Here is an 11,179-nt window from a genome sequence, read left to right as displayed (position 1 = left end):
TGAGCACCTTTTAAGCTCCCCTTTGTGGCCAGCTTTAAACCTCCTCAGAATGAATATGCATTAATCTAGCTTCCCTTTCCTTGAAGGTCTTGCTTGAAATCACAGTTCACTGGATCAAGTGAGAGATACAGGAAACCTGGCTTAAGGCCTTCCCAGTGGCTTTGGAAATACCACTTTGGGCTAGATCTAAATGAGTGTTTGGGTATCAAAACTGACATTTTAATACAATTTAGGCATCAAAATTCAAAGTTGTAACTCCACCCTGCTGTGCTAACTTTGGGAGCACCTGAGTGTCAGCAGCATGCTTGGTCTTTAGATTGCAGGCACATAAAATTCTACTTCTGCACCTACCCAGAAATTCCTATCTTGACAGAGCTTTAACAGCTCAGTATTTATATGTCTGACCATAATCCAGAAATAGGTATTAGCATTCATCTTTGAAGCACTGTATCTGGAAGCAGCCTCCACCTACAGATCATGTCTACAAAAAATAGTAGTGCAAGTGATCACTTGCTTTAGAACTGTAGCACTGAGTAGTGCCATTTGTTCTACAGCAGCTCCATGATTAAACCAGTCTTTGAGACACTGAAAATCCAGATTTAAGTTTCTCATCTTCAGGACATGATTCCTGCCCCATCTTTCCACTCACAGGAGAGTTCCTAACCACCAAGGTGACAAGTTAGACAGCAACTATATAAACAACTACGTAAGTTCAACGTAAAACGCAGGAATTTTTCTGAAGCAAGAGGCGAACAGAGGACTGCCATGCCCACCCATAAGGAAAGCTAAACTGTAGGTTAGGAGGCAGTGGTTTTGACCCCTGACCAATTCACAGAACGGTTTCGTTTCACAGGGACCTCCAGAGCTCACAAGTAGGGCCACCTAGAGCCTGTTCAATCAGCTTTTGAGTATCTCCAAGGATGAAGACAACACAACCTCCCTGGGTGACCTGTGCCAGCGCACAGTGACCCTCACAGTGAAAAAGCTTCCTAATGTTCATCTTTGTGCCACAGAAGTAAAAAGATCACATAGGAGCATAGGAAGTAGCATGGTTTAAAACAAAACCCAAAAATGGGCACTGCAGATTTTACAAGAGATGCAGACTGAAGTAGGATTTAACCCACCACATTTACAATCTCAGATAGTTCTACTAAACATTCAGCTATGTAACTGTTGTCATACCTGGGTTTTAAAGATTACTCCTTGCAAAGCTACCTCCAGGACTGGGCTCTGGGTGGATCCAGTAGGGAGACAGAAAGCTTTCCATTTCTCTGAGATACACAAGCCAAAAAAGGGCAGAATTAAAATCAAATAATGTCCTTAAAACTGATCTGCCAGCAAGCTAAAGACACTCCTTTGTTGGTGGGTTTAGACATCGTTCTGAATTATCTCAGTATTTTTATGTATTTGTATATAGTGACCAGAGTTTTAGTTACAGGACTAGGTGGGTATTTTGCTTCGTGCCACAATCCTCACTTCCCTCTTCATTTCTCTTATCTGTAGCACTGTGAAGGGGATCACCTTTCCCTGTAACACCACAAGCAAATGAGTTTCCCTCACCTAGACCTACAGGTACTGACTATTTAATTCCACATTTTACCACACTGGGAAGCCTGATCACCAGAAAGAAAGGTTTTGTGGCTCTGTCCGCATGTTAACAAGTGGGAAGTGAGCCAGGGAAATGGGAAGCCTGGGAGAGGAGGAAAGGTCATAAATGCAGCAACTTTCACGGGGCACCTCAGCCCCTCACCACAGCCCCGGCCCTCTCAGGGAGGAGCCGCCCGCTGGAGCCCTGCCCCGCCCGGGCCTGCCACCCCTGCGCACCCCGGGCGGCCACTGCCACTCGAGGCACCGCACCTGATCAGGGATGAACCTCAGCGACGAACGTGGAGGCGGAGCAGAGCCCGCGGCGCGGGGAGGCCAGAGGCACGCGCCATCTCCCGGTGAGGCGAGGCGCGGCGGGCCGCACCCTCACCCCGCCCCGCAGCGGTGCCGCCTGCCACAAGATGGCCGCCGCAGCCCTCTAGCCGCTGCTCAACCCCACGCTGCCATTGGCTGGTTTACACTTGATCCCGCCCACCGGGCGCCCTGCTACGCTGATTGGCTAATGCCGTGAGGCAGGCTCCCGCGCGGCGGAGAGAGGAGGACCGGGCGAATACGCTTCCCTGAGCGGCCTGTCAAGATGGCGGGCAGAGGGCAGCTGCTGACCTGGTGAGTGCGCTCCCCCGCTCCCCCTCAGCCAGCAGGCGAGTCTGCGGGGCGGGAGATGTCCCCGCGTTCCGCCTGCTCCGCCAAGGGAAGGAGGCGCACGGCGGCAGCGGGCCGGGCCTGCGGCCCCGCCCCGCCGCGGCGGGAAGCGAGAGGCGGGAGGGGGAGGGCGTCCGCCCGGGGGAGGGCCGAGCCGTGCCTGGGTTCATGGGCCCTCACCGTGAGGGACGGCTCAGTAATGCACGGCCACGGTGCGGGGTTAGGGCCGGGGCGTTGTGCTTGTTCTTATACGAAAAGCCCTACAATGAGGTAATTCGGCTTTTTAAGTCTAGAGAGGTGAGTTGGGTTTGAATTAGTTCATTCGTGAGAAAGGCGGAAATATATTTCTCCTCATGCCTTTCAGAATAGTTTGGGAAGATTGGCGTTGTGTAAGCCCCGTGCACTGGAAGGGCTATATTAAATAAGTGAATAAACAAGAGAGGTTAGAAGGTAAGTTCTGCGTAGAAGACAAAATATCTCTTTTCTGAAAAATTAAAACCAAGATTTCTATATTTTTCTCAAAATTCCAGCAAGTTCAACTCAGTGATTGGTTTTGATTAATGAACATCTGAAAGCATGTAACTCCATCAGAATTTCACCGTATCTACAATTTATATTCTATATTAATGAAATTGCGCTTTTTTGGACTGTGAAGAACACATGTATTTTACTGTTGAAAGACAGTAGGAATTAAACAGTATATATGTAACTTCCATAAAAAGGGAAAATGAACACTGTAGATAGCCCTTTTTTTTAAAAAAAAATAATTCTGTGCTCTGGTTCTCGGGCAGATGTGGCCTTTAATTTTCTGTGTATTGCAATGTTCATGTTTTGTTTTTTATTTTTTATTATCAGGGATATTTCACCAAAAAATGGCATTGAAGTATTTTTCTCACATGAAATTTATGAAAAATATTCATTGGCTCCAAGCCTCTCTGAACTGTGGCGTTTATCAAACAGGTATATTCTGCTATTTTATAATTTTCTGCTGTCTGTCATCATCCTGTTGATAAATATCCTTACTGTTTTGGGGGAAAGCTGCTTATTATCCAGCGTGCAAGGATTTGTTACTGATGCCTTGCTCCAGCAGTTGGTCTGTGCTTTACCTATTGGAAACCTCTGAAAGCAGGAAGAGTTTAGGTTAGGTTGGGACCACTGGTCTTTTGTGTCTTTTGGGGGGTGGGATGGAGCTTGGGTTATTTTTTGGGGGTGGCGCTAGTTGTTTTTTGCTTCCATTTACATACCAATGAGGGATGAAGTTTGAGCCACACTTTTTGACTGGTCACGGTAAGGATCCTGTAACCCATGAACCAGACCTAATTCTTTTTAGAAACTGATGTCTTGCTGTCTGTCTGTGTCTTCTCACTTTGTAGAAGGCTGACAATAGTGTACACTGAAAGCCTTTTTACTTGTATCTTTTGGAAGTAGCTAACACTGTTTACACAGATCCAACAGCATCTCGGGTGCAGTGGAGATGCAATTAATTCCTTGAGTAATGAAGAAACTGTAGAGTATTATCTGAAAAATGGGAAATGAAATTATGTGAATACCCGTGGTACAGATAGCATTGTTTGTGCAGTTTTGACATCTTTATTTTCTTAAGTTGAGGCAGTAGAATCAACATTTGTTTCACATAGTGAAAAACATGGCTCATGCTGCTGGGTTTCAAAAGTTGGAGGACTGTATTTAGGGTATTGGGGTTTTTTAAGAAGTTGTTAAGCTGGTAGGGAGGTACAAGTGACAAGTGGATGAACCTTCACACCCCAAAGAATGTGGATGGGAGACCAAAGTAGCTACTGTGCTCTAAGTGAGGAGTCCAGCATGTGGAGAAACAATTTGTTCTGGAGGAGATGATATATTTTTATGAACTGACACTGGGAATGCACATTAGAAGGGAGTACCTGCCTATGTCACGTGAGTCTCTCTATCTCATGTCTTCAGCTAAAGAAGGCTTTTCTTGTTCATCTGTTGGATGAGCACAGCCCTCACAGCTTGCTACTGGGTACACTGGGTATTACTGTAGGATTATTCCTTTAGATGATGTAGAAAAAGTGTTTCTGGAGTAGACGTGACTGCACTCAAGAGTGGGATTGTGTTCAGTTGTGTAGGGTAGACATGGGTTTATAGCAAGAAGAGAGGCTGCAACCAGAAAAATTTGTAAATTGGTAGAACCAGGTTGTGTCGCCATAGTCAAGAGAAAGGAACCTGTTGGGACAAATGTGAAAGTAAAAACTGGAGGAAATTGTCGATTTTTATATTGGGGTTTCTGATAGAGAACACACACTTCACTAAATATCTTACTGTAGAAGCTGTGAAGGCAGGTTGCTGATAAAATGAAGAGGAAAAATTTTAAACTATCAGCTCAAATAAAGTATAATGCTGTAAATATGGACAGAAAAGCTCTGTCAGATTATTTTGGTTTGCACCCTGATGAAGACTATGACAGTACTGCATACTGAAATGATCTTGATGTGCTGCCATTCCATTCCGTGCTGAATATAGCCAATTTAAGCTGCTAGAATTTCTTTATGTTCCTACATTGGCATATCTGAGTCAGCATCTTGTCGCTGCTGCAGCTTAATTAAATTTGCCAGTTTGTGCCGTGAGGATGGACACATTCTCATATTCAGAGAGACAGCTGTGAAGTATTATTAAGAACTGTGGACGTGATACTGCTGGGTTTGAATGACACTTGAGATGTTTTCTACTGCTGAAATCGTATCTTAAAAATATGCTATTTCCAAGATCAGCAGTTAATGTTCATTTTGTTAACCTTAAATATTTTCTCTCTTAAGAACAGTTATTTTAAATAGAGCAGGGCTAAGATGGCCTTCATATACTGGAGTTGTTTTAAGAACTAGCTATATAATGTTACTTCCTCGTTGTTTTTAGGGCAGCTACGCCCCTTATTAGCCCAATATTATTTTTGGCAACTGATTTCCAGTTTAGAGTAGAAAAGGAAACTCTTGAATTGTGTACCTTTTTTTTGTGAGGAATTTCTATTGTTACAATTAAGTAGTTTTAATTTACTTATTTTACAATGAAAGAAAGGCTTTTTCTAGGTAAGTCTTTGTGCATTACTATCACAATTTTGACTCATAAGTTAGACCCTTCTGAGTGCAAACTCTTTCTGAACACCAGCCATCAGTGAATGACAAAATGTGGCAACTCTGTCTTTTTATTAATAATGTGTTTTCCCAGAAATTTGTTATTTAGCTTGTCACTTAAATATTGAGTATAAAGACTAATATATACACCATTTTGTTTAAAACAAACTTCTTTTTTTTTTTTTTTTTAACCAGTGGCAAACCTGCAGTTGGTACTAAGGGTCAGTTAGATTGTCCAGGTAAGGTTTTAGAATAAGAAAATTCCTAAGACATAGACTAGGAATTCACATTGTACAGTATCTCACAGTGCATTTTGCTGGATTTGAAGTTTAGGCTTGCATGACTGCCTTTATTAATTCTGACAATTATTAATATTTATGTGAAAAGTTTAATTTATTACTTTTCTTTCAGAGAGGCAAAGAAAAATGTGGAGGCATTGGCAGACACTTCAGAAAACAAACAGACTTGTAGTATGCAGGCTGTGGATCCAGTTGAGGTGGAGGCTAAAAGCACAACTGATGATGATCCTTTTCCAGAACCTAGAGTTCCCTATCCATTTACCTCTTGTCTGACTGAGAAGGAGCAGAAAACATACTTATATCTGATGACTAAGTACTCAAAAAAAAGAAATCATTTTCAAGTTAACGCAGCAAGTCAAAGAGAATTATTCACATATCTGGTAAGTCTGCATATATGTACATACGAACATCAGAGTCATACAACTTTTTTATTAAAAAGAGTCAAGAAAAAGGTAACAAAAACATTTTTAAATTCAATTCATTGTGATTTCCTTTTAACATAGTATTATGAATGGTAATAAAGGTTTAAAGTGTAAGTGTTCAGGATAACGTTTTTTTAATGTAAATTGAAAGTGTGTTTGGTTATTTCATTGAAGGTGGGTGGGATTTTTTTGTGTGGATATTCTGTGTTTTAGTAGTAGTCTAAACAACTGGTGTTAAGTGTAGATCTTTGATAGTTGGTCAAACACACCCCCACTTTTTAATGAAAAGGTAGTTTAGTTACCTTACTGTGGTTGTAGCATTTCATAATGGCATGTAGCAGTCATGTATAGTGTTAGGAGATGGATACGTTTTTATATGATCTTTGACAGCACCCTGTAATGAGAACTTTCTTCATTAGCGTGTGAGGGGGCCTGTGCGTTGACCTTCTGTGCTTGCCACATCAGTGCTTATGGGAGTAGAAAGTCACAAGTTCACACTTGCTGCTTAGTCTCAGCAATGCTGTTTAAATAGCAGAAGGCTGTCTCATGTTGGTTGGAATTACCATTTCAGTTGAGTCCTATATAGTGTAATTAATTGGGAAGAGTTTTTGAGCCATTGCATTTGGTTTCCCATGCTTCCTTGTTAGTGCTAATTCCTTTATTTTATGCTGTAGCAATGGGAATGTCATTCCCAGGCAAATTAGTACCTACGATGTTGTTATTATATAATGTAATTGCTTATGAAGTCAGAGCTCAGGTATCTTTTTGATTCTGTCATGTAAACTTGCCCCAACAATGTCTTGTAACATTTCTTTTTATAAACCACCAGTGTATGATCAAGAGAAGCTTGCTGTTTGTTGGGGCATGGTGTTTCATTGGTTTGGGATTTACTCTATTTTAAGGAGATGGGCCTTGCAAAAAATTTTTTTACTTCAGTGAAACTCAACATATGCAAAGACTTGCCAAATTGAGCAGCAGGTAGAGTCTGCCTTATTTCATACCATCACCTGTACAGCCTCTCTAGAAATTTTGCTGGTTGCATACCTACCCTATAGGATTCCATTCTGTCCTAAAAAACTGGATTATTTTTTCCCCCTTCCCTCCAGCAAATGAAAGAAGTAGTAAACAACGAAACTGCAGAATTTATGAAATTTGCCCAAAACGCTGCAAAAAGCTGTGCTCAAGATTATGATGCCATCTCTGAAGATGCACTGCGTTATACTGAGGTAATTACCAATACTGTGTTTAATTCCTTTTCTTAAATAATCTTATTAGATTCATGATTAAAGATACAGAGGAGCTGCTCATGGAATCTGATAATTCCTGAACTTCTGCTGATTCTATGTTGGGATGAGACGTGAGAAGTTGCCATTTCCCTTAGTCTGTGCAGCATGGTCTGGCCCACAGTTTATTGTAGCCGTTAAGATACGATATCTTTTGATATCATGTGTGTTCACTGAATGCAACACTCAACAAAGTTTTAGTCGTTAATTAAGTAAATGACATATTTTTATTTGGAAGGGAGAAATTGCATTTTAAGTGTGCATTTACGTTTACAAGCTGCTCCTAAGTATACGCTGTTGGACAGAATGTTAAGCTTTCCTCCATAGTAGCGTGTTACAAAGTGACTTTAATCAGAGGTTACTCAGGCTTTAATCATCATTATCTGCAAGTTCATGCTGTGTTAAATACTCACTCTGATTCTAAAATTAAACATGAATGCAACTTTATATATCATTCTTGGTTTAATAGTACATTTCAGGAAAAGAATTCCAGAATACAGGTTCATTAAACTTTCCCATCAGTGGGTTGATTTGCTCTTGCTTGTTTTTCTCATAGTGTCTTGTCTTAATTGAAGTGCCCTACCTTCATACTTTTTGTTAAATTTTTAGTCTTTTCTAGTAAGTGCTGCATCACTTTTTTTGCGGAATAAAACATAATAATAAATGCGTTTACCAGAGAGTAGAGCATTAAGTTAAATTCAGAAGGATTGTTTCTATTCCACCATAAACTTATGTGCTTTTTCATGTACAAGGTAAATTTGTTCTGCAATTAACACATGGTTTGGGCACATGTGAGGACACAAATTTATCTTTTTTTTTCTAAAAATTGAGATTGGCTTAGTAATTTTATATCTTACATTTCTGCCTATTTTTTAGAGTTGGCTTGTCGTCAGGTCACAAAATGTGTCTCCAAGTCCTGTTTATAGTTAAGTTGGTATCTGGAGTTAAAAATGAAGTGGAGACCAATATGTAAATACTTGCAGAAATAACTCATTTGACATGAAGGCAAGTTTCAACACATACAGAATCTTCCTGTGTCTTTCCCTTTGTGACTTTTACCTAGGCCTGGTGTAAATTAGTTAGTAACATAAAAAAATACTGGTCCCTCTAAAAGCCAAGGTAAATAAGTTTAACTGAAAAGAATTACCTGATTTAGCACAGTTCGACACTAAACTCTTTTTTTTTTATGATTGGTCTGAGACGGTACATAGGTTGTTAGCTCCTCATATGAAGAGTTGAGGAGCATTTAGGATGTTTCAGTTCTGATACCAGTGATTATAAGTTTACTATAGAGTTGTACTGGTATCTCTAAGTTTTTAAATACTGTCTTTAACTGGAAAAGTTGAATAAGCCTGTTGGCAGTAATTTGCTAGATGTATCTGTATTCTCTTCAGAAGGTGTGTGCAAATGCAACTTGCAACTGCAGAAAAAAGCTTTTGAAAATTAAAACCTTATGAAAGATAAAATGTATAAACTACTTTTTCTTTGTATGTTAGGAATTATTACGTGCTTGTATTGGACATGTGCAAAAATATCCTGAGTTCTACACTCTCCAGGAGATCACAAGTATCATGGGAGGAAAGTTTCATACACAGTTGACCTTTAGGCTGGAAAAAAATCTTCTTGTAATGGTAATATCATACGTATTGTTTTGGTGTTACTTTCAAATAACTAGAATTATGTCTGGATTGTGTTATGCCAGGATTCAGGGGTTTTTACAAGTACTACTCAATTCTTGGGTTGGGAATTATAATTTATAATTGTTAATGAAAATTTTAAGTAAATTATTTTGGTAGTAAAGGCTGTTAACACCCTTTTATTGTATGTTAGCAGTAAAAAGGTTAAAATAATAGTAGGTTTTTTTAATATAATGCTAACTTCGTAATGTACTTGCATAAATTCTTAGTATTTTTCAGTATAAGAATTGCAATATTGGGTCAGCATGATTTCAGTTAAAGCTATTTTCTGATACGGCTTGATTTCTTCAAGGGTACAGCGAGACGTGGTAAAACAGCTTTCCCTACTATGCCTGTTCAGCTGCCCACAGATTATAAAACGGTTACATCTATTATAACTCCAGAAGAAAAGGCTTCTATTATGCACAATGTAAGTAATTTTTTATTGTAATTTTTAAGGCATATTTTGTAGAGAAGAGCAATTTGGTTCTTTTTATGTGGCAGCATTAAGTTTCTTCTCCGTGCTCCCCCCTCCCCCGCGCAATCTTGCACATCTTGTACCATAGGAACATACACTGTATTACTAATTTGTCTAGTATTTCATTTATAGCAATCACACTGCCCTCTTCAAATGTTGGGTTATTATCTTTTAGACCTAGTGCCTTTTGAAGGAAGGGAACCTCTGTTCCCTCAATGAAACAGTAGAGGGGTCCTTAAATTGGCACACACTGAGTGAAATCTAGACAAATTTTTTATCACAGTGTTGTTGCTTTTAAATTTTGCTTTGCAATTTCTAAGCTGGCCTGTGTGAATGTGTAAACACACATATGAATGCATGTAGGTGTAACGGCTTCTGATTGAAGAAAGAAGTCCTGAGGGTAAGAAGAAATACTTCAAACTGTCTAGTTCTCTGAAAAGTCGATCAGGTTAGCTTACCCTGGGAATTTCTTTTGCTAAACAGCATAAGCTCCATTTCAGAGTTCAACAATTTTTAGAGTCCATTCCACCTTACCATTAAATATCCAGTGTTTCTTTTTGTGTTCTTCTGCAGAGAAAATCAATGAGTTTTTCATTCTGTAGAACTCGGGTTTTGTGACTGTTTATTCCAGATAATTTGTTAGCCACTATTTTAAGGACTTTGTTCACATACCAAAACCCACACTTTCAACAGAGGCACTGTGATTGCAAAGACACTTTTGCTTAAGAAAGTAGCAGAGATGACACAGGAGAATAATATATGCCTCAAGAGATGTTATAGCTATAAACAGAGAACATTTATGATCATGTCTCAGGTGGCAGAAAAAAGAACACAGCTAGATTTTTCTTATTTCTCTCTCATGGTCCTCATTCTCCTGGGTTTCTGTTATCTCTCCTCCCACCTCATGAGCATTCCTAGCTTCCTTTCTTCATGGAAACCTGTAGTCATAATGTTTAACAATTACATAATTTAAATTCTGAATTTGTATTCTTCATGGTTTTGTATTTGTTTTAAGATTCTTTATCTGTATTCAAACAACTGTGCAGTTTTAACCATACTTTAATGTTATATGTGTTTATTGTGCTATTACTTAACTCCTAAGACCATCTCTAATATATGTGAGTTAATAGGTTGGTTGGTTGGGGGGGGGGGCCGTTCTGCAATACATTCCATAGTTCATGATCACCCAAATTCCTATTCAACCGTGTAAATTGATTTAATAGGAATGAACTGAAAGGTACAAGTTAAAGTATATTTTGTCATGCTGCAAGGTGGATGCATAAGATTCAGCCAAAAACTTTCAGGGAATCTTTTGCTTTTTCATTTGACTCTGAAGCCTGGCACTGCAGTGATTTTTTGGGGGAGGCAGGGTTTAATCCATGTTTGTTTGGGCGTTTTCTTATTAGTTGAAATTTTTGTGTGTATTTCTTTAAAAAAAGTTCATTTTTTGACGGTGTTTTTTTTTTGTTTAGGATATTAGTTCAGATTCAAATGCAGAAAAACTTGCTTTGAAATACTGTCCTCAAGTTGTTTTAAGTAACCAATCGTTATTTACTTTACTGAATAATCATGGACTAAACTACAAGGAACAATGGGAAATTCCAGTCTGCATTAAAATGATGCCTGTTGCAGGTATAGTATGGTTTTGTTACAAAAATTATGGTTTT

At 39.3% G+C, this 11,179-nt stretch overlaps 1 protein-coding gene across 7 annotated transcripts in view; it reads left to right on the top strand.

Moving 5' to 3' along the window:
- Window positions 1–2,097: 2,097 nt before the first annotated feature.
- ICE2 (interactor of little elongation complex ELL subunit 2) overlaps window positions 2,098–11,179 on the top strand; it is a 29,049-nt gene continuing 19,967 nt past the window's right edge. The window contains exons 1-7 of one of the 7 annotated variants that reach the window (XM_037394676.1): window positions 2,101–2,211; window positions 3,103–3,207; window positions 5,766–6,033; window positions 7,182–7,301; window positions 8,855–8,989; window positions 9,348–9,464; window positions 10,985–11,144. In XM_037394676.1, the coding sequence (XP_037250573.1) occupies window positions 2,183–2,211; window positions 3,103–3,207; window positions 5,766–6,033; window positions 7,182–7,301; window positions 8,855–8,989; window positions 9,348–9,464; window positions 10,985–11,144 (934 nt within the window). In that variant the 5' untranslated portion in view covers window positions 2,101–2,182. Of the gene's footprint in view, window positions 2,212–2,419; window positions 2,545–2,583; window positions 2,698–3,085; window positions 3,208–5,571; window positions 5,594–5,765; window positions 6,034–7,181; window positions 7,302–8,854; window positions 8,990–9,347; window positions 9,465–10,984; window positions 11,145–11,179 lie in introns of those variants that run through there. The other 6 variants (XM_037394678.1, XM_037394679.1, XM_037394680.1 and 3 more) reach the window with 6 other exon arrangements.

The sequence above is a fragment of the Falco rusticolus genome, chromosome 7 (assembly GCF_015220075.1).
Source record: "Falco rusticolus isolate bFalRus1 chromosome 7, bFalRus1.pri, whole genome shotgun sequence".
Taxonomy (NCBI): Eukaryota; Metazoa; Chordata; class Aves; order Falconiformes; family Falconidae; genus Falco; species Falco rusticolus.
The sequence above is the reverse complement of the archived record's forward strand: the minus strand, read 5'-3'. Positions and strand labels throughout refer to the sequence as shown.